General features: G+C 52.4%; 1 protein-coding gene across 3 annotated transcripts in view; it reads left to right on the top strand.

Moving 5' to 3' along the window:
* The window catches only part of PTPRU (protein tyrosine phosphatase receptor type U), a 249,745-nt gene that overhangs the window by 76,372 nt on the left and 145,585 nt on the right, over window positions 1–27,788 (top strand). For all 3 annotated transcript variants that reach the window (XM_067530833.1, XM_067530832.1, XM_067530831.1), the window contains exon 2: window positions 12,638–12,766. In XM_067530833.1, the coding sequence (XP_067386934.1) occupies window positions 12,638–12,766 (129 nt within the window). The remainder of the gene's footprint in view (window positions 1–12,637; window positions 12,767–27,788) is intronic.

Genomic DNA, 27,788 nt, shown 5'->3' with positions numbered 1-27,788 from the left:
ATAAGGTTGGCGTTTCATGATGTCACACCCAGTGGGGGTCTTATTCTTCTGTGCAAAGTGCCCTGAGACTTTTACGGTCCTCCACCTGTAATATACCCTGGGTGCTGAATTATATCCAACCTCCATGAGTGGGGATCGAACTTGGCACCTTTAGTAACAAAAGCGCAAGTCTTTTCTGCTTGAGTTAAAGGAGGGCTCCTTTAACTGTGAGTAGCAGGCTGTAATAATGACTGGAACAAGCCATTAGGGGAGTTGTGATCACATACATTAGGCCCGTGCATTACACAGAGAAGATAGGGTTTAGGACAGTGTTTCTCAACCTGGGGGTTTAGAGGGGTCGCAAGTGCAGAGCTGGTATTGGGGGTGGCAAGAAAGGCAATTGCCTGGAGCCACAGGGGCGCCAAGAAAATAAGTTACATGCCTCAGCCCCGTGGGGGTGGGACTCTGGCTTCAGGGGTACAGTACTTTGGAAAGGTTAAGAACCACTGGTTTAGGAAGTGGTGGTTCATGGTGGTTGACTCATGCTAGATCTCCACTGTGGTCTAGTAGATCAGGTCCTGGGCTGTGAATCAGGAGAGTTGGATTCTAATCCTGGCTCTTCCTTTCCCCTGCTGTATAACCTTGTGTGGATTACAGTGTCTCCATTTCCCCCTTTGTCTGCTGCTCTCTATTTACACTGTAACCCTTTTGGGGGTAGGGATTGTCTCTTACTCTGTGTACGTACAGCGCCTAGCACAATGGGGCCCTGATTTCATTTGTGGTGGTCACTACTTGCTACCATAATACAAAGATTATTTTTACCACCTTCCATTCCAGCAGCTGCGTAAGAGTTAATGGCCAACACAAAAGTGCAGCAGGCTGCTGTTTCGCTCATGCTCTCTGACAAGGAAGCTGTTTTTGAGGGGTGTATTTGTGTGTGTACACACACCAATTTGTTGGCAATATGGAGCATCCCATCCAGTCCAGCTTCATTTTAGCTATAGATCGGGGGAGAGGAAGAGAGAACAGGCCCACACGTAAAAAGCAATAACAATAAACCTGTCCAAGGAGGGGAGATTGATTGATTGGCTCGGACAGCTGTGTATTAGCTGGCAAAACATCCATTCCACATAATTGCATTTTAAGCTTCCGCTGGACACTAGCAAAAATTGTTTCATTATGGCAACACATTAGATGGAATGACGGGCTTTCACTGGTAATTTCTTGATAAGAGGTAAGCAGTTTCTAGGCCAGGATGTGAGGATGTTTTGGTTTGGCTAATAGCAGCTTCTGCATCTTCAGAAGTAACTGGTATAGGTGATGGTTCTCTTGGGAAGCCCAAAACAAATAACCTAGCCTTCCAGCCAAGCATCTTGGAGAGATGAGTGAATGCAGCCTCATATGATGCAGGCAAAGTGTATAATCCCTATTTTTGCAGATGGGAAACTGAGGCACAGAAAGTCTTGCGTGAACTCTCACAAGGAGTATGTGGTAGAGTTGGAAATTGAACCGCAATCTTCTGCAGCCCAGTCAGGTGCATTAACCACTAGTCCATTCTTTCTCCATGCAAAACTGAGATGGAGAAGCCCTGTTAAGTCATCTCGTCTGTTGGGTGTGGTGGTGGCTTTTGGGGTGGCAACCCTGAGAACCCAGCAAACTCGTTTCATAAAGGTCACCAAAGATGGTAAGAAGCTTTAGCCACGGCTGCTCCAAACTGGTGGGAAACTGGCGACCCGAATGAGAGGCACGGTATCCTACTCGCAATCCAGTGCCGCGTGGTCTCTGCAGCGTGCTCACTTAAAGCTACCCCCATTTGACAAAACCCAGCACTGAGCCTGGGCTCTGGCATCCCAGGCAGGGTGAGCTGTGGCTGTTCGTTTCCAAAGGCCCCTCCTCCCCAGTCGCGTCCTCTGCTTGTCAGGTGGTTCTGTGCTGGCATGCTCGCAGCTGGGCCGCTGTTCATTTAAATGACCGTTAGTGTCCAAGTGTCCCTTTGCTAATACGGGAGGAAGAAGATGGGGATGCAGGAGGGCCGGACTTGCTGCAGGAGGGTATGGCAAGGTCCCCCGGGCTGTGGATTTCCTCTTAATAGTTCTCTTTCTTTCATCTGCGTTTGGGAGGGGTTCCCTTCTTTTTTCTCTCACTTTTCACGGTTAGCAGCTTTTGCTCTTTTCATTGAGAGTCTTGATGGTTTTCTCACAACCCCAGCACCTGGACCATGTGACTTGTGGCAGCTTTCGTTAAAAAAATCAAAACAAAACAGAAAAGAAAAAGGAAAAAGTAGGTTTAGCCCCCATGCAGAGAAACACTTTGAAAATGTGGGCCAGTACGGGCTGGGAACCAGAAGGTATGGGGTCTTGTGGCTTAAAAATCATGAGGTTTTTAGGGTTTTTTTACTCCCATGATTTTCAGGGCCTGGCTCCTGCGCTTTCATTAGAGGACTTGGAAGAGGTTTGTGGCTTCCCCCAGCTGCGGCAGCCGCCCTAGTCTGGCTTAGCATTCAAGGGTGGCCGCAGGAGAAAGTGGTTACCCATAGGGATCGGAAAGATGGAATTGTCCCTTGGAAAGTGGTGTAGCCTGGATGGAATTTGCCCACAACATCACTGCAGCACGGCGCGCTGGGAGGCTCGAACCGATCCAGTGTGGCACCGGCCAAGGGTCTGAGTACGGGCTTCTGTCCTGAGTAAAAGAAAATAGGAAACAAATGTGCTGGGGCTGGGGGAGGGAGAGGGATTGGCAGCTCTGGGGGCTTGGAAATGCATGCGAGAGGGGAAGGGTGTGTGTATGTGTATTTACAGTTGATGCTGTTTCATAGCAATCGTGATATTAACAACTTCCCAGAACTAGCAACATTTTGCTGGGAACCAATCCCATCCCACTGACTTCAACGCCGCTTACTGACAGATGTTTCCATGTGCCTTCCGTGGCTGCGGTGCCACTGTCCTCCCTCCTGCCGCCCTTCCTGCAGCCTCCCTCCTGCCTCCGGAAGGTTTCCAGGACTCCAGGGAGGTACCTGGCATGTCCCAGCACTGCCTTCCCTGTCTGCAGCCTGGCAGCCTCTCTCCCGCCTATTGGCAACCTTCAGAGAACAGCAATTTTTTGCAGGCAGCCGAGGGGCTGCTGATGAGCAGAATTGACTGGCTATGTAGCGTTCCTTTAAAACTGTACCAGGATGCCAGGCACAGGGGGTGGGGTACGGGGAGGCCTGGGGAAGGTTCTAGGTAGAAGCTCTATGGTGAAGCAGAGCCATTAGCCTTCGGGATAATCCTGTATTCCTTATTCTACCAGAGCTCCTTGTTCAGTGTTAGAAGAAAGCGACTTTCTGTGGTCCTTTCCCACTGCCACACACCCGGGGGAAATGAGCCAACACCTAAAAGTGCGGTGCTGGAGGGATAGTGAACAAGGGCAAGCCATGTGAATCTGCCCTTTGAGGTGGTGCCTGCCAGTGCCTGCCGTCTGCATGGTGGAAGCATCCTCAGGCGGGCAGGGGCAACGCGTGCTGACGTGCAGCGCCCCAGGGGATACACAGAAAGCTCATTAGGGGGTCCTCTCCAAAGTGCTGCCTTCCCAGAGATGCTTATGCGCAAATCCGTCCTGCAGGAAGGCCCGGGGCAAGTGCTTCTTGCTCTGCAAGAATCTACCTTCAGTGCATTAACAGCACGTGGAGTTAAAAGCAGAATTGGGGCAGCAGGAGAAAAGTGACGGAACCTGCCCTTATCTGTGCATTTTACATTTTCACGCCCCTTATGCCTGTTCCCAGGACTCCAGAACAAGCCCTAAAAACATGTGAATCCCAGATGGTTACAGTTTTTGGAGTGCGGTGGCTGAATTCTGATCTCAGCTATCCTGCGGAACCTGGCTCCCTCAGGCGTTGCCCTGTGCTAATTTACCGGCTGGGCTGGGCTGCAAATGCCTCTCCTTTATGAGGGCAATAAATAGGGAAATAGGTGTTTGGGACTAGCAGGTGTGTCCCCTCCTGCATCAGAGCTTGACTGCTCTTCTCCTCATTATGGCCCAGCTGCTATTTCCTGTGCAGCCTTGGCGGTAAAGCTCTTCTTCACACAACGCACAGTCAACCTGTGGAACTCATCGCCAGGGGATGTTGTGAAGGCCAAAAGTATAACTGGGTTCAAAAAAGAATTAGATAAGTTTATGGAGGATTAGCCAAGATGGTCAGGGATGCAACCCCATGCTCTGGGCATCCCTAAGCCTCTGACTGCCAGAAGCTGGGACTGGATGATGGGATGGATTCCCTCAATGAATTGCCCTGTTTGGTTCACTCCCTTTGAAGCATCTGGCACCGGCCACTGTCGGAAAGCAAAATCCTGGGCTAGGTGGACCATTGGTCTGACCCACTATGGCTGTTTTTGTGTGACATCACCAGCTCCTGCAGTGTAACTTGGGTGCAAAGTTTTACGGATAATTTCTGGTCAGTTGCTTTCAAGCTGGTGCAGTAAAAGCTGGAAGATCTGAAAACTGCATGGCCTCTAATACCTGGAGGGATACAGGATGCACAGCAGCTAAGCTTGAGAAATTTTGTTGTGGTGGGGAGAGGGGAGAAGGTTGATTTCAACAAATAGTCAAATAAATGGTTCTACCTGTCCAGTGTCACCAGCATAAACCGCGGAGTAACCGTAGATTTCACTGTCTTATTTCTTTCTTCCAAGTTATACTTCAATTGGAAGCCCCTTGGGGTGGGGAATGACTTTTTGTTCTGTTTCTGCAGTGCCTAGATATTCATATTTTTATCAGCTGATGCTTTTTAAGCAAATCTCATAATTTTGGGGCTTCTGATTTGTGATTTTTTTAACATGTGGGGTTGGCAATAAAGTGCAGGATTTGTGTAGGGAAGACAGAAGCATTGGCTTGCAGGCTGCAGTCCTCAATCTCCAAAAAGCGCCCACCCCAAATTTCCTCTGAAGGATTTTACTTAGAGTTGATCAGTGGGCAATTTCCTGTTCCAAGCAGTCGTATAATCAGAATTGCCACTAGGGGTCATTCAAAACGCGGTGCATCTATTGCTGCCGCCTTCCCTGCCAGGAAGTGATGAGTTAGAACCGAAATCAGCCTCTGGCTCTATCTGTGTCTGGCACCTGGGCTCTAGTTCTTGTAACAACCTGGTTTTAAATAAATGTTTTAATAAAAATCTGCGAGCGTAACAAAGCTACCTGCTGCTGCTCACGGGGGAGGCGGGGACCTGGCTGGTCGGAGCTCAGCTGCAGGAGGGCTGTGTTGTACGGTCTCTTTGTGCATGCCGTGCGGATGTTCCTAATGGGCAAATCGCATCCGGCTTGAGCCTCCAGATGGGGAATCACAGCGGAATGGGACTGCTTAACTGATAGGAACTGCCAGACTGGATCTGACCCGAGGTCCCTCTGACCCAGTGGCCTGTCTCTGACAGCGGCCAGCAGCAGATGCTTCAGAGGCAGATGTAAGAAGAACCCCATGATAACAGATGTGGGGTAATCTAGCCGCGCCCCCCCCCCCCCCAGGTCTAATCATGGTCTCTTCAGAGACTGGTTTAAACCCTGAAGCAGAAAGTTTAATGTCCCTTCCAGAACTGGGATTAGTTCTGGTCACTCTGGATCTTCCTGGCCCTTCTGCGAACCCCTAGTGGGTGTAAAAGAGGGTTGGAAACTTCAAAGAAAAGCCCCCCCCTTCCCATATTTCCACTTCTAATCCCCACCGGAATGCAGCACCTGGTGTGCGTTTGTGTTTTATAGGATTCTGCCATAGCTCCTTCTGCTCGTTTCCTTTCTAAACCAAACTGCACTTGCCTTGTGCGTCTCATCAGAGGCTGCGCTCGCTTTTGAGGGTGCAGGGAGGAACTCTTGGGGACAAGCAGTGCAGGCACCATAAATCCCCTCAACCCTTCCAGCTGCCTGTGGCTATGGTCTTGTGAGTGCTCGTAAGTTAAGCAGAGCCTGGTTTGGCTTGGACACAGACGGGAGAACTGCAATGAAAACTTAGCTTGCCTGGTCACCCTGCATTCAGATTAGTCCTGCTCCAGTAGGGTGGCAAGCAGGCCCTGTGCAACTGGAGGGGCCGTCTTTTGGATGAGGCATGAAGCTGAAACCCTTGTGAGTGCTAAGATGCCGCGGTCCTGTAGAGAAAATCAGAGCCTGAATTAGGTATCCTGATGCCAGGCAATTCCATTCTGTCTCTCTAAATCCCTCCTGGCAATTTCCCTTGGCTACAGTCCCTTCTTCACTTCTTGCCCTAAACTGGTGGGATGGTATTGCTGTGGGTTGTTTAAACAGCTGCCAGGCTACACCCCTGAGATGGCTGCATTGCAGTGATGGGCGAAGCCATTCCCTGTATGTGCCGCATGCAGTGTAGAGAGTGCTTTGGGGGGTCCTTTGGGCTGACACACATCCTGGCATTTTAAGGAGATTAATCAGTGGTGAGCTCATGCATTTAAAAAATGATTCTTTTATTAATTATGTATTGGCTGGCGGGAGGAGAGAGCCTGGTGCGGCTGGATTCATGCGCTGTCTCTCCCCTTTAGCCAGGCGGGCTGAGTGGCCGGTAACCTGCCCAGGTGGCCGGCCCATTGCGGTCTGTCTCCATCAAGCATGCTGGGGCCCACTTTCTGTTTGTTTCTTGTGTTAAATGAGCAGTTGAGCTGTCTGATTTTCAGCATTGACCATGGCTGTGTCTTTGCCTGGGCGGGCACTGAGCCAGCAGCACTGGGCAGGACAGAGCCATGCTGCAGCGCTGGGAAGACGTGTGTGTGACATGGCTGCATCTGCTCTGGGTCCGTGCAGCCCTCCTGGCTCCCAGTGGGTTGGAGGAGCCTGACTGCAGTGGAATTCGTATCTAACAGGAGTGGGATCCTGCAGCTCCTACATGGGGCCCTGCTGCGTGGGGGACAGGGAGCTCGGTCGCTCCGATTCTCCTCTGCCCGGCGCCACGTCTGGTTATTTGTCCCTGGGCAGAGCGCTCCCAGGTCAGAACGAGAGGTTTCCATGAGGCTGAGTGATGGCACCAGCTGCCAGGCTGGGGAGAACGGGACCCCGAGGGGGTGTGGCTAGAGAAGGAAGAGAGATGGGGCTAGTGAGCACCTGTTTAGCTGCTTGAGGTCAACCCAGGTTAGGTTGGGGTCACCTCACTCTAATCTTGACCTCAAAGCACTTTAACAAAGGAGCTCACGTGGCATTATCCTTAGTATACAGATCCGGGTGGGGACTGACTCGCCCAGGTCACGGCCAGGAATAGCACCCACACCTCCTGACTCCCAGGCCAGTGCTCTAGCCACTAGGCAACACTGCCTCCCATAGTTTGGTTGGGGGGGAGGGTTATTTGAGTTTGTCTTAAATCAATTGAGACCAGGTTTCACTAAACTCCAGTGAGCCCCACTTATAGCACCATAAGAAGGTCTGCACAGCTTTTTGTACTGGTTCACCTGTATTGGTTCACAAACGGATGTAAATTAGTTATACCGTTAGTATGACAGTAGCCCGGAGATTAGGATCCCACAGTGGAAAGCAGTCGCTGCCCCCAGGAATTACCTCGAACTAGAGGAAACTGAGGCAAGGAGCGAGGAAGGGACTTGCCCAAGGACACCCAACAGGACAGTGGCTGAGCTGGGACTAGCCCGAGATTTCCCAAATCCTAGTCCGGGGCCCTGCTCTCCGGCCCAAGCCCCTCTGTGATGCAGGGTCTGGTTAGCCGGAGGGATGGGAACTCTGGTGGAGTTGCTGGCTTCCTGGTGGCCTTTGGCAAAGCTCGGTTAGTCGGGGGGATTGACGCGGGTCATTCTCCGGGGTGAAGCTGGAGGAATAGCTCAGGGCCATGGAAATACCCACACTGGCTTTGGGTGGGTATCCAGCCACCCACCATGGGGCTCGTCTGAATGCAGCAGAGCCGTGGCAGGGGTGGGACAGGACACCCCGCTGCCTGCCCCGGCGGCTGCACAACGGCTTGGGAAACGGTTGCATTACTGGCGGATTTCCCTGGGTTACCTTTGCGCGTGCGAGCGCGCGCCTCCGGGCATTGGGGTACCGGGGCAGGAGGAGGCACATCTGTGTGTGTGTGGTGGGGCGGGGGTGCGTGTGTGTGTGTGTGTGTGTGTGTGCATGCACAAACCGGCCCAGCAGCAGCGCTGGCGCCCAGGAAGAGGCTGCGGGCTGGAGGGGGCTGCTCCCTGCTTTGCCCTGTCTGCAGCTGGGGGACGGGCTGGGCCTGGGTAGCAAAACCGCTGCTCCCTGCAGAGGGAGTCGGGTGGAGGGGTGGGAAAGCCTAGGCCTCCTGCACTGGGCTGCGTTTCCCTCTGGCTGTCGAGCCGCCCCGGTGCTTGCCTGGGTAGCAATCCCTGTGCTAGGCACCCGTGAAGCTGTTCATCGCTGAGCAGTGGGGACTGGCCGACGTAACTTGTGGAAAAACAGGGCAAAGCGAATGCAATACTAAAAAGGGCTGGGCGGTGCCTGAGCGCTGGCCTAGTTAGGGGATATTTGCCTTTGTTCTTCCTGCTTGCTCAGAGGTTTCTTAATGGGCCTGCCCTGCTCAGCCCAGGGGGCCGGTATTAATGATTACTGAAGCCCTGGCCCACGTGTAATCCGGGGTTTTAATGGAACAATAGGTCAGTGTTTAACAAGCCAAGCTGTGCCAGTTACACGCCGTACACAGTCAAATCCCCAGCTCCTTTCTGGGTTTGGCCGGTGCACAGATGACTGAACACAAAAGCACCCCAGGTCCTGGCCACGGGGGAAATATTCATCGGATGAAACATCAGAGCGCCATCCTTCTGCAGGGGGGTGGCGGCGTAGGGAAGGGAACGTGCGCTCTGCTGTATCAGACAGAACTGGAAAGCTGCTTTACCTTGCTGCGGGCGTGTGTTTCTGAGTATGTTTCTAGGCAGACATACTAGCATTTACTTCAATTATCTATGCTCAATCAATCCCTCTGCGGTCTAGGGAGGCAGTGGGGTGCAGTGGTTAGTGTCCAGTGGCAGGACACCTGAATTCTAGCCTGACCTTTCTGCTTTGTTTTGCTCTCTGTAAATTGCCACCTAGAAGTTTGAAAAAAAGCCAGTATTTTGTTTTCTCTGCTGACTTTACCCTTTTGGCAAACCTTCCTCCTGCCCTATTTGCGCTGCGCACGGAGCTGTACGTGGTTCCAACAGGATGAGATTATGACCCTTTTCTTCTTTCACTTTAAAATGTAGATTTCTCCTCCCTTTTTGGTACTGGTGGGCCTGGGGTCTTGGCCCTGGTGATGTCCGGCGGGGCTGGGTTTCACCTCTAGGTCTATGCACTTTTGTTCTCAATTGTGTTAGGGGAGCACTAGAGGTCCTGAGAGCGATCAGGGCCCCATGGCGGTGGGTGCCATATAGTTATGCAGTGACAGCCGGAGGAAGGATCCTTATCCCCGTTTAGCAGAAGGAGAACGCAGGGCCAGAGAGAGTTTGAGGCTGGGCTATTTCAGAGAGGACTCCAGGGGTTAAATGCCCACCTGCCCCTGGAGTTCGGTGCCTGGCGACCAGCCTAAGGATATGTCTGCACTGCAGTGGGGAGCGGTGATCCCAGCATGGGCAGCCGGAGCTCTGTTAGTTAGAGCAGAGCTAGCTGGAGTAAGGACACTGCAGTGATGCTACAGATGCATGGGCTTAGCCCCGCACCCCCAGGACACCGGGTGCACACGCCAGCAGCCACGGCTTGGTTGCGATTGTTACCCGAGCTAGCTAGATCCGAGCCGTTCTGGTTTGTCCACGTGTGCCCCAGTCTCAGTGTAGACAGACCCCGAGAGACTAGCTCAGGGTCGCGCAGGGCGTGTGGAGCAGAACTGGGAACTCACCGTGGAGCTGCTGAGCCCCACGTCCGTGCCTTCAGCATGAGCCCAACCTCTCCTCTGCAGCCAGTCCCCGACATCCCTGTGGAGAGGGTCAGCAAAGGGCCCAGTGCTGATTTCATCGCCTCTCCATCCAGGGCCTGACCATAATTTTTTTGGGCCCAGTACAAATGTGTAACCTGGGCCCCCTCCCACCCACATCCCACAATCCCTCATCCCAGACATATGACTCATGAGCCAGGACCATTTTTTTCCTCGTGGTAATGGGGGTTTGCAGCCTGTACTGGGCCCCCCTGGGCCCCGGTAAAGTGTACCCCCCCATGTGGGGGTCCTGTCTCCATCAGGAGCTGAGCCGAGACCCACCAACTCACTGCACTGCTAGAACAACATAGCCTGGGCCAGTCCCATCGTCCAGCCGCTACTGACCTCTGCCAGGTTCAAACATGTGACCTGGCCGCTCTGCTTTGCACGATCCCACAGTCTATAGCCGTTTAAAGGAAGGTCAACCTATAAACCTTGGCACTGCCCCTTAGAAATCCCACCCCATTGACCCTTGGGGGAAGCAGCCCTGGCCCCTGGGTGCTGACAGATGAGCTAGCTGCATTTAATGGTGGTGAAGAGGTGATCACACGGGGAGCTGCGTTGCTTCCCTGCATGTTTGTATAGGCAGCGATCAAGCCAAAGGGGTGGGCAGCGGGGGACGAGCCACAGATCTGTACATAGCTGTATTTTATGAGACACTAAATCCCAGAATTATACAATGACGTGAACACACCGTGCTAAACACGCCCGGCCGGGCAGGCCAGGGCTCTCCACGCTGGAGAAAGCAGCCAACCACAGCACAACGCACCAGCAGGGGATGCTGAAGGAGAGGCAGTAGGGTGGGGTGGTTAGTGCGCTGGGCCGTCTCCTGGGAGGGGCAAGGTTGAAATTCTGCTTTCGCTCACTGGTGAGATGAGTTTGGTGATCTCAGCCCAGCCCTTTATCCGCATCACAAAAGCATGGCATGGTTGATAGCCGCTCAGCATTGGCGTGGGGCTGGAATAGCCCGGGGGGGGGAGGGGGTGTTGTGGGTCAGGAGGAGGCACTGACTGCGCTGGGGTGGATCATCAGGGCTGGGCTAGTGGGGGGGCGGTGGGTCAGGATGGAGGGGCATTGGCAGAGTTGTCAGAGCGGCAGCTACTCTCATTGGCTCTCGCGTCTGCACTCCCAAGCTTGCAGCTGGCGTGGACGCGCCTGAGCCGGCTCTCCTTTCGCTAACCCAGGCCCTGGAGCAGCGGCGCCCGGGCAGAGAGGGGTTCTGTGGGACGAGCCCTGTGCGTAATTACCCCGGGGTCCGGGCGGGCTCGCACAGCCCACGCCGAAGCTGAGGCGTCGCTGGGATGGGGGCGGGGGCCCCCGCGCCGGAATAACGGGCGTGTGCAGGTGGAGAGTGAAGAGCGCTGCTGTGGGCACAGGGCTACTGCATCTTCCCAGGGAGTGCCTGTCCCTTGCTACTCTATCCACTCACCTGCTAAACCACCTGCTCTCTGCCCCCGAGCCCAGCATGTCTCTGAATGTCCTGCTGCTCTTGTGGCCAATACCCAGGATGCTGGGGGCGGTGGCTGGAGTGGCGGCTGGCCTTGCAGCTGTAGAGGTGTGGGTGGGTAGAGATGAGATGTTTGCACTTGAGACTGGCTCAGATGCCTCCAAAATGTAGGAGTGTGGTGAGAATCCAGATCCACATGTTGTGGCTGGCCCCTGTATCTATAATATCCAGACCGAACAGCTCCCAGATAATCTCAGCATCCTGGGACTCTGGTGGTGGTGTGGATCCAAAACCTGGCTCCTGGATGCAGACGCTGTCTGAGCGGTCTCTAGTTTCCTCCCCGTGAACTGCAGCTATGGCAGTTCTGTGCAATGCAGAACGTGGGTCCAAGAGACAGCGCCGCCAATGCAAAGCCTAAGTGATCCAGAAATGTTTCTCCAGCTGCTGCCTGTTGAGTATCTTCACAGGCCCTCCTCCCCCCCCAGCTCCCCTCACACACTGGGTAGGGCCAGGGGGACGAACAGCATCAATCTGGGCTTGCTTGTGGGGTGTTTACTGGGGAGAAGGTGGCTTTAGAAATGAGGCCACTGTGAGTGTGTGTGGGTCTCTGTGTACTGGGATCTGTGTGTTGGGAGCCATGTGTGTGTGATTGTGTGCATGTGTACACACTGGGATTTGTGTATGTAGGTCTCTGTGTGCTAGAATCTCTGAGTGTGGGATTGTGTGTGTGGATGTATGCTGGGATCTGTGTGTGTGTGTGTGTGTGTGTTGGGATTTGTGTGTGTGTGTTTAGGTCTCTTGTGTGTTAGGATCCTTATGCGTGTGTGTGCACACCTCTGTGCTAGGATCTCAGGGTTGCCAGTTTTGGCTGGACATATTCCTGGAGGTTTCATCACATGACACAATCTTTAATTAGAGATTAAACTTTAATTCCTGGAGACGCTGGGACAATCCTCGAGGGCTGACAACCCTGTGGCTAGGACGTGTGTGTGTGTTTGCGCGCGCTGGGATCGGGGTGTGTGTTAGCTGCAAGATGTGACGTGTGAACTCCAGAGGCATGTGTGTTCGCAGGTCGGCCTGCTGCTGTTTATCGGGTTAGAAGTTAAGTGCTGTCGGGGCGAGGACGTGTGAATTCTCCCACTCCTACCCGGCCCTGCGGGCCTGCCTGCCACAGCCGCCTGCGAGTGGGCGGCAGCCTGGCACTTCGTTTCACTCAGGCATGAAGGTTTTTTTTTCTTCTTCTCTCAAACCTGGGTGCATGGGCACTTTCGCTGCTGCCCCCTTGCGGCCGAGTTTGCCGCCTTCCTCCCGGTGCTGACAGTTTCTCTCTCCCCGCTGCAGCCGGCTGCACTTTCGAGGAAGACGTGGATTTAAACCAGTGTGAGTACAGCCAACGGGAGGATGACGACTTCGAGTGGGAGCTGATCCGGAGTTATGTCATGCCTCACCTGACCTCTGACCTTCCGCACGGTGAGTCACCCCCCCACCCCCCTCCACAATCTCCCATAAACACCTCCCAGTCTGAGCCCCCCTGGGCTCTCCAAAGGGCAGACCCATGAGAACTCCACCCAAGCACAGGCCAGGCCACCTCCTCCCCACAGCCCCCCACTGGCTCCTGCAGCTGCTGTCCCATCACGCGGTGTCTGCCGAGATCGCAGCCCGTCTATTCTCTGAGTCGCTGCAGCCTCTGACAGAGGAGACACCCACGCTGTGCTCTCTCTGGGAGACATTACCTTGGTTCTTTCTTATGTGCTGTTTTCTTGAAACATTTTAGCATAGATGTGTGTGTGTGTGTGTGTGTGTGTGTGTGTGTGTGTAAGCCTAATGCTTAGCTAAAACCCTCCAGGAGAGAGAGAGAGACCAGTGCTAAGTGAATAAGCTTTGCTGCGCTTCGATCATTGGAGATCACGCAGGCAGTACGTTTTTCCTCCGCTGTCTTGGATAAAAGACCCAGTCCAGTAACTCCTGGTCCTGGTGTGTGCACGAGGGCACGTGCGTGGTGGGGAGGGAGAATGGGCCGAGCGCAGCAGTCTGGAGTAATGACGCTGCGATGCTTCTCTTCCTGATCCTGCCTCTGCACGGGGGCAGGATTGTAGCCAGTAGGTTTGCAGGCGAGCTCTGCTGGGTGAGGTTTGTGCTGGGTCGTCTTCCGGAGTCACCCGGGAGCCACATGCGATTTTACCAAAGGAATTTGCTGGCTCATTCCTGCCTGCAGGGTCTTGGCTCATGCGAGATCTTCTGCTGCAAATGTTCAGTCCCTGCGACCCAGGCTGGGTCGGCTTTAGCTGTGATGGAGAGCCAGGGTGACGGGCTTAGCGGCCAGAGGGCGTCAGAGGCTGGGATTGATCGCTTGGAAAGGAGGCTTTTCGGGGTTCCACGGCAGCCGCTGCTTTCACCTGCAGTTAGCAGCGCGTGATCGGCTGTGAATCTGTCCCTGCGTGACAGGCTCCCGTGCTGAGCGCTGTCTCACAGGGACGTGCGATGCCCTGCGCCGCCATGATGAGCCCTGCTCACTCCTCAGCCTGCTAGAGGAGGGATGCCGGCATGGCCTGGAGTCAGGGGTAGGCTCTGCCCTGGGTATCGAGTGGGATGATCATCGGCTGAGCCTGCCGTAGCGTGTCCCGTGGGGCATCGGAGACGGGGACACAAATGGGAGGCAGGGGCCATGCCCACAGCCACTTGAGCTTGTTAAAGGGGGGAAGGCCTGGCTCTGTGAGTGATGTCACCCTCCCGTGGCTGGGCTCACAGACGGAATGAGGGACCTACGGCTAGTGTTAGCCGGAGCGGTTCTCAAGGGGTCAAGGCCTGAGGCCGTGGAGCCAAAGGTCTGGGCTTCTACGCCCGGCTCCCCACGCGTGTCTGCATTATACACTCACCCTGTGTGTTGCCGGCCACACACGGATCCACCCTAAGGGGCCGGTCTCCTGCAGTCACTGGCATCCTGCGAAATGGGGGCTTGTCTGCGGTTTTCAGTTCCCAGGCTGGGGTGAGGGTGGCAGGAAGCTGGCCAAGGCCAGAGACCAACCCCACCTCCCCCACTGGGAGCAGACCCCTCCGGGTTGTCCGGAGGGGGTGGGAGCAGCTTGTGCCCTAGTCTGTGTCTCGGCAGTGCTTCCCTGCTCAGCCTGGCAGTGCCAGCCTCCTTTTTCTCAGCTACGCTGTGATTCCAGGCCCACTGCTTGCTGGATGCTAGGGAGCCAGAGCGTCTGTAGCTAGGACACCGCCTCTCCGAACAAGGATGGGTGCTGGTTTCTGAAAGGAACATATTCTTTGCAAAAGAGTTTTTCTAGTTGCCTTTCTTCCAGCCTGGGTACCTGGCCGGTTTCTAAAGCAGCCGCATGTGCTAGGGTGGGCATGCTGGCGGTGTTGCCAGCTCTTGTCATTTTAGTGTGAGTCTCGCAACATTTGGATCTTCGGGCCCCGGCTCTGGAGCCGTGTGAATGTGGCAGGATCTCGTTTCCATTGTAAAGCAAATGCCCGTGTCTAGCCCTTGTGGTCGTGGAGGAAGCACTGAAAATGGGAAGCGGGTGCGACCTAAAGGCTCAGAAACCAGAAAGGAAAATACAGAGACACCAAAACACGTGATTTTTAAACTACGTGAGTTTTCAAGCCAGTGTCGTGATTTTCCTGGGGTCTGTCTTGTGATTGTTGGAGTCCTGGGCAAGACCATGATGTGTTTGGGGATCTTGGTTGCACAGGGAAGTATGTGAGCTATATCAGTCAATAGCTGCATCTCTGTAGCAAGGAGGGCCGTGTGGTGAACGCACCGGGCTGGGACTCAGGGGATTTTAGTTCCGTTCCCAGCCCTGGGCCAGGCGCTCTGTGGGACCTCCAGCAATGTGCTTCCCCACCACCTTCATCTCCCTGTCTCAATGCCTTGTGTGTAACAATGGGGTTAATGATACTGACCTCCTGGGGGGAGCGGTGTGAGGCTGAAATCAGGAATGTTTTTGAGTTGCCCGGGTGCTGTGGTGCTCCTCACTGCAGTATGCGAGCAGCCTGAAGCTATAGACCCTCCTGCTCAGGCCAGAGCATGGAGATCAGGTCTGGCTCTGGAGTCTGGCAGTGGAGATCGGGTCTGGCTCTGGAGTCTGGCAGTGGAGATCGGGTCTGGCTCTGGAGTCCGCGAGAAGATAGAGAGAAGCTGGTTTATAGCTCCGTAGTAAAAATGATTTTTATTAGAGTATTAACTGCTTTATAGAAAGCTCTTTACTGCTCCATCAATCTGACTCTGGCTGTTTATCTTGCCACAGCTTGGTCATGCTGACACTTTATTTTGTTTTCCATTTATTTCCCCTTTTCCTTAAACTCTCTTCTCCCCTCCTTTCATCTGCTCCTCCTTTGATCCCTGCTTCCTTCCCACGCTCCTGGATTGCCCTCCGATATCTACAGAGCAGACGAAATGCAGGCAGCAACCCCCGACTTCGTGCTGACCTGCAGGGGATTGGTCTTTGTGGCCTGTTTCTTCTGCCTGTGTGGGTGGGAAGGGTGGGGTGTGCATGGGTCGCTGGGTGTGCTGTATCTTTAAATAAATAACCATTAATACAAAGCCACCTGCAAACGAGACAGAGGATGGAATGAGAGAGAGACTGAATGGGAGAGAGATGTGGTGGGAAAGAAAGATCGACAGACGAGAGAGAAAGGAAAATAAGAACGAACGGGAAGATGGAAAGTGAAGAGGGACAGTAAAAGACTAGGCTGAAGTGGGAGAAGGGAAAAAAACTCCTTCAGGAGACTGTGAGTGTGGTGGAAAATCTGAGTCGGCTGCCCTTGGATTCTGGCAGCTATACAGATAATGTTCTCCACGATCTGTGGGAGACGAGGCCGCTGATCCAGGGTGGAGAATTCGAGGGCAGGAAATAGGGGCCAGAGCAGCCCGGCCTGTACCACCGGCGGGATGATAAATCGCAGCACGTCAAGCATGTAATGACTTTTCTTCTGGGATGGCTAGCGTGGGTGAGCTCTGCGTGCGTCTGCCATGTCTGTCTGTCTCCTCCCCTCCTCTGTGCTCAGGTACCAACAGGATGAGCCGGTACCCCAGCTTCCTTTCTCCTCCCTCTCAGCGGCCCTCCCTAGTCTCTTCCTTATTTATAAGCTACATCCCAGTGACACTGTGACATCTTGCTCAGGTTCACCAGAACTGTGAGCCACTGTGTCACCACTCTGCCTCAGCAGGAGTGAGCCGTGCTGCGGCTAAGCGCTCTCTCAGCTCCTTGTTCATGCCAGCCTGTCTGCCTTGCCAGCAAACTCTGCAGGACTCTGCCAGTCCAAACCTGGCCATGCAGGTAACAATCAATGAACCTCAGCTCCCCAGAGACGTCTTTCTGCAGCAGTCAGTCCCTCTCACTGCACGCTCACAGAAGTTAAGTTTGCTACCTGCAGAGAGACATGGAGCCCAATCAACCAGCTAAATTAGCTGCTGACCCATGCTTCACTATCCAGCACTGAGCTGGTTTTTTAATAAGCCAAGAATACGTTTGTTAACCACGAACCCAGGTTTCAGTGATTTCCGGTGAGGGTGAAAGAGACAGTAAAGGATACAAACACAACACGCTTTCTAGTGACTAAAACGTAACTTCAGCAAGCTATAACCTTTGTGTAAGCTGGTTTCTCTCCTGCAATAGGTTCCCGGAGACGTCAGCCCACTTGGCTGAAGGATCCGCCTTTATCAAATGTCAAGAGTTCTGGCTTCTTGTGTCTCTCAGGTGATGGATGCCCAAATGGCTTTGTGTTTCTGCTTCTATTTCCCAAAGGCCCCATTCTCTCTGTTTCAAGAGTCGGGAAGGCTTCCTGGGGGTACGGCCGCCAGCCGCTGTCATGACCATTAAGTGGTTATCTCGCCCACTCGCTAGTTTGATGGCTTTGTTTACCTTACATGTAAATGTACTTCCATTGTGTCTGACCTCGCCATGCTCAGTTTACTGTGAGACACAAACAAGCAGGTGAAACAACATTCCTTTGTCTAGGAAGGGCTGGGCTAATGCATTTTAAGAACACTTTTCCAGCACACATCTATAACTGTTTATACACCGCCCGTACATACACCACACAACAATATTAATGACCAGCATGTTACCAGTCTGCATGTGACATCTTACATGACACCTTTTAGGTACAGATTCTGACAACAGTGTGTTGGGGCAATGAGTGTGTCAGGCCTGATGTGAGTTATGGGATGGTGTGCCTTCTGCCAGCTGGCATTTGGGAAATAGCTGGGTCACAGGCACATAGATACCTCACCTGAGAGCGGGGCCTCATTGTATCAGTGCTGTATGCACACCTAGGCTGAGACAGCCTGGCATTCTCAGTGGAGAAAGAGGATGGAAAGAAAGGAATAGAGTGAGGGGGTGTGTCTTCACTGCAGAGTTGACTCAGTTTCTTGTCTCTAACCCTTTCCTGTCCACACACAAAATCATCTTACTCAGCTGTGGTGGTGCTTTCAACCCAGGCTAGCTGGCCCAGCTGGGGGTGAGTTTGAGCCCCGGTTCTGCTTTCACCGAGGCAGGTAACCTGCCTGCTTTGCAGTGGGGATGCAGGCTAAACCCCTCGAGTGCCACTAATCCTCCCCTGACCTCTCACAATTCCACCCATGTGTCCTGAAGGACAGACCAGGTTTCCCACAATTCCCTGGGGAAAGAATCATACAGCAGCTCGGCTTCCTGCGGCGCTAAGAACCATGGGATGTGCCCCCCGGAGTTCAGGGCAGCTGGCAGTTTCTCAAGGAGACCATATTAAAAGCACAATTGCAAAGTACGCTGCTGTGAAGGGAAGAACGGATGAATAGTTAGAGGCCAATATGGCTCTTTGACGACTTGAAACTCAAAAAGGAATCTTATACAAAGTGGAAACAGGGACAAATTGCCAAGGAGGAGTACAAAAGTATAGCAGAAGCATATAGCGACCCAGTCAGAAAGGCTAAGGCACAAAATGAGTTAAATCTAGCAAGGAACATAATGGGTGATAGGAAGAGGTTCTTTAAACATAGTAGAAGCAAGAGAAAGACAAAGGCAAGTGTAGGGCCTCTACTTAATGGGGAAGGAGCTCTAATAACTAATGACATCAGGAAGGCTGAGGTGTTAGTACCTGTTTTGCTTCAGTTTTCACTAAAAAGGTGGATGGTGACCAGATACTGAACACAATTCATATTAACAACAAGGGGGAAGGAACACAATCCAAAACAGGGAAAGAACGGGTTAAAAGATAAGTTAGATAGATTCAAGGAAGCAGGGCCTGATGAAATTCATCCTGGGGTGCTTAAGGAATTAGCTGAAGCACTCTCAGAACCATTCGCAATTATCTTCAAGTACTCATGGAGGACTGCGTAGGTCCCAGAGGACTGGAGAAGGGCAAACACCTTTAAAAAAGGGGAACAAAGAGATTTAGACAGAGCCCTCAACTCCAAGCAAAGCTCAGTGGGCTCCCTGCCCCCCCCTTCCCCACCTCCCCCCGCAACCGAATCCGGCAATATTCACGTTCTGCCCTCCACAGAGAAAGAAAAAGCGCTGCCCTGAGAATTCCCAGAATTCCTGGCCTCCAAAGGTTTGTTCTGCATCTCTGGCCACACAGGAAACTTTAGAGCAGAGATGAAGCACATTAATCAGCTGTCTGCGTGCTGGGATGGGGCCGCGCAGCTCAGATCAAAGCTAGAAAAACCCAACACTCACTAGAATGCGTCAGGAAATCAAGCAGCTTTTAGTTAGTCAGTTAATCATGGAAATGCAATTAATTTTTTCTTTTGCGGCAAAATTTATGGCTGTTCTGGGCACTTAAGGGCACTTTGGTGTGAGAGCCTGATGGAAATGGCTAGAGACATAGTGCAGGCAGGCGCTGGTCAAGCGTTCTCAGCCAGTCACCACTCCCCCCGCCTGCTCAGTTCACTCGGATCAGCGGCACCTGAGCTGCGCTAAGCCAGACCTAGGATGGGTCTTCACTGCAGCATTAACGCCACGATCAATGCCTGGGTTAGCCTACCCCGGGTGTGAGCAGCCACCACGCAAAGCCTTGCTGAAGTGACTGTGTCCTTAGAGCTTCAGGGGATGCAGCCCATGTATTTTTGTGCTGCAGTAAACTCTCTGATTGCGCTGTGTGTCTCTCCTGGTGAATTGTGGGACTTGTCTGTCGTTCTGGGCACATGGGGGACTTGTGGGAAGGTGCTGGTGGACCATCAGCACTTCAGTGGTTTAGCCTGTGTTCTCACGGCAAAGTGGGTGGGTTGTCAGCCTGAGTAAAAGCAGCACTTTGCCATTAGTCTAATCCCCAGCAAGGGCAGCGGGCAGCTAGCCTGTGCTGAAAACATCCCCAAGCTTGGGTTTTGTGTGTGAACAGGAGGGGATTAGGGGCAAGACCAGCGTAAGAACCCCAGATAACTCTGCAGTGTGGCCACTCTCAAGCCAACTAGGTTAATTTGAGTGCAGGCAACTTGAGTTAACTCTGTAGTGAAGACCTAGCCTGAGGCTTCATCTAGATGAGAAAGTTGCATTGGTTTAACCGAAGTTGTGATTTTAAACCAGTTTGATTAAAGTGATGCAAAAGGCTGCAAGGAGCTTCCTGTTTGCGTTTGAATCAGGTTTACGTTGGTTTAGCTTATGTGAATTTGGAATTGATGTAAGCTAAACCAAAGTAAGACACTCTGGAACCAAAATAAGTGCAGTCTTTTGCTCTGGTTTAACTAAGTTGATTTAAAAAAAGATGCAACTTTCCAATGTAGACAAGGTTTATTGGGGACTCGGCCAGCTCATTTGGGGGGGTGTTGAAGCCGCTGCTGGAAGTCAAGGAGAAAGCAAGCAGTTTTAGTGCTCCCTGACCCTCCTTCCCGGGCTCTGACCTCTGGCCTTGGCCTCGTTTTGTGAAAACTTTATAGGCACAGGTAAAAAGTGATGAGAACTCTCACAGTGTGAGCATGAATTTTGGGATACTTGGTGTTTTTCTTAATGCCTGAGCTTCTGGAGTCCCGTGATTCAAAAAACAAACAAACATAAGTTTCTAGCCCTGTTAGTTGCTGAGCAAAGCTGGAAGATGCAAATCCTACAGGCTGGGAGGAGGCAAGTGGAAAGAACCCCAATTTTTTTTTTTTTTTAAATCAGGATTTTTCAGCCAGCTTCAAGATTTTCTGGGGAGCCCGAACTCATGATTCCTTAATGCATGGGGCTGGAAAGAGTGCAAGCGTGGTCAACTCAAAAGGCACGGGAGCAAAATAACCTCTGCCCCGACCCCATTTGTATATGCAAATGGAAAACACACACGAGCCCCAAAGCTGGGAGGAATTGGCTCTCCTTGGCGCTCATTGCCTTTAAGTGACTCTCATTCCAGGTGACCTTTGCCAAGTCAGGCCCTGCTCCATGCCTCAGTGTCCCCATATGTATAACGGCAATAATCATCTGGATGTGTAATGAACGTGTCCCTCCTGCTGTGCTTGAGGGGTCCTGAGTGCCGCAGCTAAAGGCGGGAAGGACAAGAAAGAGAGTGGACAGAAGAACGAGTCTCTTTCTCCTTGGGCCTTATCCTGTGTGACTTGTCTAATGAAACGTGGCTGGTTTGGTTTGTTGGGATAACCCCCAATCCACTGGCGCGCTTACCGGAGGGGGTGGGCAAATGCTGAAAGGCAGCTCCTCCCATCTTATCACCCCTCTCCAGTCCGCTCTGCAGCTTGGTAGATAAATAATATTTCATATCAACATTGCTTCTCAAGGGAGCACTTTACAAAGGAGTCTCGTGGTCTTAGATTAAAATGAGTTTTTATTGGAGATCAGCCAATTTCAGGGAGCACAGAATTTATTTGGACAGATGCTGGCTGCTGGCCACCGTTCCTCTGCCTTTCGGTTCAGTTTGGTTTTTCTGTCCCTGCTTTCAATTTGTTTTCCTTCCCTGTCCAGGAAGAAGGTAGATTTCTCTCTCTCTCCCACACATTAGCACCTGTTTTTTTTTTGTTAGCTTAGTTTTTATTTAAAGGGATAGCTCCGCTGTTCCTAGAATATCCGTTCCCTTGCTACAGAAATCTGGAAGCGATCACCACAGAGGAGAGGGCTCTGAAAAACTGTGGTTAGCGTTTGTTGTTTGTATTGTGGTGGCGCCTCGAGATCCCAAGTGAGATCGGGGCTCCATTGCGCTAGGTGCTGTACATATACCTAGAGAGAGCCCATTGTCTGAAGAGCTTGCAATCTAAATAAACAAAGGGCAGGAGGGGAAACATAGAGGTGAAGTTACAGAGAGAGACAGTCGACTTACCACCGTCATTGGCTTCACAGTAAAGGGTCAGTAAACTCAGCTGTTCTGTTCTTAAGGGATACTGTAAATAGGCTCAATCTTTTTCAGTCACTGCTTCCCACGATAGAGTCCCGCAGCCTGTAAGTATGGCTCCATTCTTTGTTCCTAGATGGACACATTTACATTTATCTGTCTACAAATACACACGGTTTACTTGCCCCCAGTTTACCAAAGGCTCCAGATCCCTCTGGATCAGTGATGCGTCCTCTTCGTTGTTTCCCCTTCCCCGATTTTTGTTTCAGCTGCAGACTTGATCAGTGATGATTTGGTGTTTTTTGTCTAGATCATTGATAAAGATGTTAAATAGCCTAGGTCCAACAACTGATCCCTGCGGGATCCCACTGGAAACACCCCCCGCTTGATGATGATTCCCCATTTACAATTCCATTTCCTAAACTCCACTTTAACACCTTCCTCTGGAGTCCGTTCTCTGCTGGAGCTGCACCTGCTTCACTCCAGGGCGAGGTGTTCAGAACCCAGCTTGGCATGCCTTTGACAGAGGCTGCTCTGTGCTGGAGATAATGCACTCGGCTTTGGAAAATTGACCAAATTCACAATTGTCTTTTCAGCCTGGGGATTTCCCGTCGCTTGCCCTGCCCAACGCACTGCCGTTTGGATGCAAACTGGGGACCGTAGCGTCTCCCTCTCCTCTGCCCCGTCTCTCTTCTGCCCACCTTGTAGTCTCATTAGATGGAAAAGGTAACACTGGGGAAGGCTTGACGGGCATGTTTCATTCTGCACAGCTTGATTGGTTGCTAAGAAAGATTTGCAGGCAAACAACAACAGGACACATAGTGGCAATGGCTGTAAAAAACCCAATAGATTAATGCAATCATCATCCAGGCCTCCTCAGCCTGCATGTTCCTCTACGGCAGCTGGGGAGTGCTGGACACTTAAAGACAGAGACACCTTGAAACCAGGAACACTGCCAGAAGTGCAATGCCTGTGAAGGAGGGCAGGCTTTTCGGTGGGAAGCGTTGTTAGGCGTTAGGGAGACTGTGTGCTCTACTGAATAAGGCACTGGGCTGGGACTCAGGAGACCTGAGTTGTAGACCAGGTGACCTTGGGCAGATCACTGCTTTGCTCTGTGCCTCAGTTTCCCTCCCACCCTTTGGGTATTTATATTAGGAGCTGTTTGGGGTGGGGACTCTCTCTGCCCATACGCTTGTCAGGATGGTGGGTGTTCCCCAATGTAGCCTGACCCCACTGACATTCCCAGTGAGCTGGAGTCTCTGCTTTCACTTTATTCTTTGTACTGCCTCAGCACCAAGCCTCCCCAGTCACAGAGCAGGACCCCCTTGTGCTAGGTGCTGTACAAACACAGGACCCATCCCTGCCCACGGCGAGTGCATTCAGAATGCAGCTCGGGGTGAGCGGAGCTGGCCCAGCTAATCCTTGCAAGAAGGATTTGACTGAAGGTTGCATTACTTCCTCTCTTCCTCCCCCCCCCCTTTTTTTTAACTCCATGGCTGTTTGTTTTGATTTAAAAGCTCTTCTCTGTGGGTAGCCGGAGCAGCACGTCTTGTTTTCAGAAGGGGCCCATCTGGCTCGGCGTGGAGAGCCAGTGCTAATGCACCATGCACACAAACATGTTTGTTTGGTTGGTTGGTTTTTTAAAAGCCAGTGTTGGGATTGATCATTCAAAGAGCTTCCCTGAATTAAAACTGCACGGTGCTCAGTCCAGCCTCCCGCTGACTCCTCCACGCAGCCAAAGGAGCCCCTCATTGCCAGGCTCCCTTTCATAGTTTTTTCTCTTTTGTGTACTTAACCCCCCCCCCCACACCTCCCCACCCCCCCAAAACCCAACCCATAACAAAACATGAAACAAACTGGAGGAGAACAGTCCTGCCTTCCCTCCCTGCCTTGGTCCAGAGCGGTGCTTTCATTCGTTTCCAAACATTGGTGCTGGGGACTGACAAAGCAATCTCGGCCCGGCTTGGCCCGGTTCCCCGGCCCAGCTGCCCGCCAGCCATTTCCAGTCCCTGTCCCTGTCCCCGCACCACAGCGAGCCAGACGGCTCCCCGGTTGTCTACTGCCCTTGCCACGAGGCTCCACGAGCCAGCCGAAGAGCGTCTGAGGTCTATTTGCTCGGAGTCACTTGGCTTTTTCTGGCCCCTTGGCGCTGCGGTGGGGAGGGGGAGCTCGTTAATTGGGCTCGGGATTGGATTTTCACAGCCGCCTGCAGAGGAATTCAGAGAGATTTTGTTAAATGGAGCTGCTGTCGTTTAGCTCAGCGCAGTGGCATCGTGAAAATCCTCCAGGGGAGAAGTGATTTTTCTCTCGGCACCTGTGAATTGTGCCGGAAAATATGGTTTAATTAAACCCTGGGCTGTTCTCTCCCCGCCTCATCCCCTTTCTTTAAACTGGACTCCGCTCTGGTGGAAGGTGTGCGATTGGCAGCCCAGGGGCTAGCAAAGTTCAGCTTACCTGTGGTTGTGGGGCAGCCTTTCCCAGCACGGTTCCACCCAGGCTCCCTGCCTGGAGCTGCAGGATGAAGGGAATTCCCTCTCCGTGGTCACTCAGTGTTTGGCCTTTCTGCCGAGATGTGGCTCACTGTGTCAGTGGCCATTGGGATGTGGTCAGCTGTGGGCAGGGAGCTGGGCTGAGACCCACCAAACTTGTTTCACGCAGGCCCCGCCAAGTCAGCTGCTAGATGGGCGCAACTTTCAGTCACCACCGACCTAGGCAGCATTAAAAAAGGGTGCGCTTGTTGAGATTGGTCCTGCAGAATGAAAAATGGAGCGAAACCACCTGCTGATCCTTCTATTAAAGGATTGGAAAACGTGTCTTAGTGTGATAGACTCGAGGTGCCCAATCTGTTTAACTGAACAAAGGGAAGGTTAAAGGGTGATTTGGTCACGTCTGTAAGTACTTGCACAGGGAACAAATATTTGATCCTGAGCTGCTCAGACTAGCGGATAAAAATCTCCCACGATCCAATGGATGGAAGTTGAAGCTAGAAAAATTCAGACTGGAAATAAGGTGCAAACCTATAGCAATGAGGATAATTAACCATTGGAACCACTTGCCAAGGGTCATGGTGAATTCTTCGTCACCAGCACTTCTTAAAGCAAGATTGGATGTTTGTCTAAAAGATCTGCTCTAGGAATTATTTGGGGGAAGTTCTCTGGCCTGTGTTGTACAGGACGTCCACCTAGATGACCCCAATGATCCCTTCTGGCCTTGGAAATTAGGAACATCCAACAGCAAAGTTTAGGAATATCCAACAGCAAAGTTTGCTGGGTGTGGACTGGCCTATCCAAATTGGGGACTGTCGTGTGCAAACCAAAGCTGTGCTGTGTCCTGGATTCCTCAGTCCTGGCACCAGGGTATTTTTTGCTGTTGGTTGGTTGGGTTTTGCTTGAGACCCTTAATCCCAATGGGGGTTTTGGGACTTGATTCTGGCAGTGTGGTGCCAGCGCAGGGTAGTTATCCCACCCCAAGCCCTCCAAGAGAAAATGGCCAAGGTAGTCTTGAAGGCAAGAGCCTAAATTCTGCAAAAGCAGCTGGTGATTTTGAACATCTCAGTTTTGGGTATTCGACTCAGGGTCCCCTAAAGGAGCCAGATTTTTTGGGCACTGCAGAGTAGCCCTCCCAGAAATCAGCCCCCTTTAAGGTGTCTCCAGTTAGCCACTCAAGGTCACCTGTCCCTTGAAAACGTAGACCAAAGGCAAGAAAACCTGGCAGCCACAAGACCCAGGGCAGCTCTCAGAACCTCCCCAGGCGAGTGTAAACCATGGATGTGTTGGCCCTTTAGAGATGATTGAGGTTGGGGCTTGCTGTTTCCCAGGATGAAGGCACAGGCGGCCCTTGTGAGCATTAAAGCAGGGCAGTGAAGTGTTGCGGGAGCCTTGTTACGACTCCATTGACACGCTGAAGGGAAAGTCGGGATGATTTCTCTGTCCCTGGCTGGGTTCCCTCCCTCTGAGCTGTACATGGGCAGTCTCAGGAAGAGCAGGCAGCTCTCTGAAGAGCCTGTCGGGGCCTCACCCGTCCACACCGGGCTTGCGGAAGAGGCACCGGTGACTTTTCAAGGTCAGCAACTTTAATTTGGTGCTTTGGTTCTTTATTTTTCCCTGCGGGAAGAGGGGACGACGTGATCCAGGGAGAGAGCCCCCAAGGTGCGGGTCTTAGCTGCCGACCGTTGGGCCTGGCTTGGAGTCTGGCGGAGAGGGTGAGCCCAGTGACAGAGGCCCCATCCTTTGGCGGGGAACCTAATTGGGGAAAATCCTGAAGGTGCGAAGGTCCAGACCCTAGGACCCCAACCCCAGGGGGAAGCCATGGAGCCCTTGCTGACTTCTGAAGATTTCCACATCATTGGTCTGTGTGTGTGTATCCCAAATGGGCTGGACTCCAATGTGCGACCCGGCCAGAGGGCTGAGTCGCTCAAAGGACAGACCTCACGCGGCGGATCTGTAGTGAGGAAGGGGAATGCCCAGGAGAAAGACAATCGGCCACGCCCTGGCTGGACCACTAGCCGGAACACCCCTATTAGATCGAAGTTGGTCCAGGCCCTGACGCAGGAGGGTTTAGATCCTTTCCAGACTCTCGGTATTGAGGGTATTTACTGGTATTTACCAGACATAGGGTATTTACTGTAACAACCCAGTAGATTCTCACTCTCCATATCAGTGTCTAATAAAACAGACGTTACCTTCGTCGCTGACGCACGACAGGCAGGTGCTCAGACCCAGCAGCGGTGAGGATGGTATAAGAACCTGTGACGCTTCTCGGGGATACCCGAGGTTGTGAGGCACCTCGTACCCGCCTCGCTCCCCGACTCCACCAGCCCTGGGCTACACCAGCCCTCCCCCTGTAGGACGGGGAAGCCCTGCTGTTACTCTGCAGGTTTCCAGTAGGTAGCCTCCAGTCTCCAAACATCACCCTGAGGCGTCCAGCCCCTGCTCCATTGGACACTCGCAGTGTTCCCAGGTTGGCTGCTCCCAAAGGAACGGGACACGCCAGCGTACCAGTTCCGCCTCGCCGCGCGGCGCCGCTTCACTCCCAGCACCTAGATCTGCTCCGAGTGAAATGAAGAGTGAGAGAGATTCCAGCAATAGCAAGTAGAAGTGTTCGAAACGGGGTGATGTATAAAATACAATCATAACCCGCATTCTGAGCCTAGACTTACTAACCCAGATACTTTCCTCTCGTACAGAGCAAGGCTCACCCAAAGCCCTTTACAGCCAGGTGTGGCTGTGATCTTCCATTCATCGGACAGTCATGCTGTCAGCTTGCCGCCTTGGTGAAAAGATGCTGGGTGTCTCTTGGTACCTTCTGATGCATCAGGACAGACCTTTATTCTCTTTCATAAACAGACCCTCCCGCTGACTGTTTTTTCCTGTGGCTTCTCTCTCTTGTCGATTTTGCAATCTTTTGATTAGCATGCGGCTCGGGATGCAAATAGACCGCCCTTGTGAAGTGGACAACAGATAGAGGTAAGTTACTCCTCCCTGAAAGGAAACTGTCCAAGGCATATCACCCCTGGTGTCCTGCCTTACCTTACGAAGGTAACTTTCAGGGTAGATACCTAACTTCTTAAGTAACTTCTTAACTTCGGTGAACTACTATGCAGATACCTGATGCTGGGGATACCTGTAAAACCCTACGCGCCCCCTGTGCCCTCTGCACCAAGGAGCCCCTGGGTCATAGTTCCTGTGTAGACTAGACTAGAATTGGCCTAATGAGATCTTGTGATCAGGAGTTCATAACTCTCAGGAGTATTTGCACAGCTGCTGGCTACTGGTGCAAATGAAAGTGGATTCCCCCAAATGAATGATTTGTGCGTCTGCAGGTTTGTTTCGGGTGGTGGGTTAAAGCTGCACAGAGGGAGTCTGTGAACTGAGGGGTCTGTCTAAGCTGCAATCACGGGTGTGACTGCAGCACATGTGGACCGACCTGAGCCAGCTTTGATCTAGCTGCCTCCAGTGACAATCGCCGGGAATCTAGCACTTGTCCTGTGCCTGTGGGCAGATGCCTGCTTTACCTCTGTAACGAGAGTGTGACACTATTAATTAGTCTTTCATGGATTAATAATTGTACATGTTTGCTTAGAGAGGATGACTGGTCGGCATAGTAATGTCAGGGAGGAGGGAGATTTTTTTAATGACCTTTTTATACCAGGAAAAGCCAGTACACACAGTTATACTGGCAAATAAGAGCATTTGTGAGTACAGCTTATGTTGTTCAGGGAGCAAAATAAGCAAGGCCGCGAGTCTGTCACGGAGGG

Source organism: Emydura macquarii, unplaced genomic scaffold (genome assembly GCF_026122565.2).
Source record: "Emydura macquarii macquarii isolate MOO-44397 ecotype Brisbane River unplaced genomic scaffold, CSIRO-AGI_Emac_v2 contig_3113, whole genome shotgun sequence".
NCBI lineage: Eukaryota > Metazoa > Chordata > Testudines > Chelidae > Emydura > Emydura macquarii.
The sequence above is the reverse complement of the archived record's forward strand: the minus strand, read 5'-3'. Positions and strand labels throughout refer to the sequence as shown.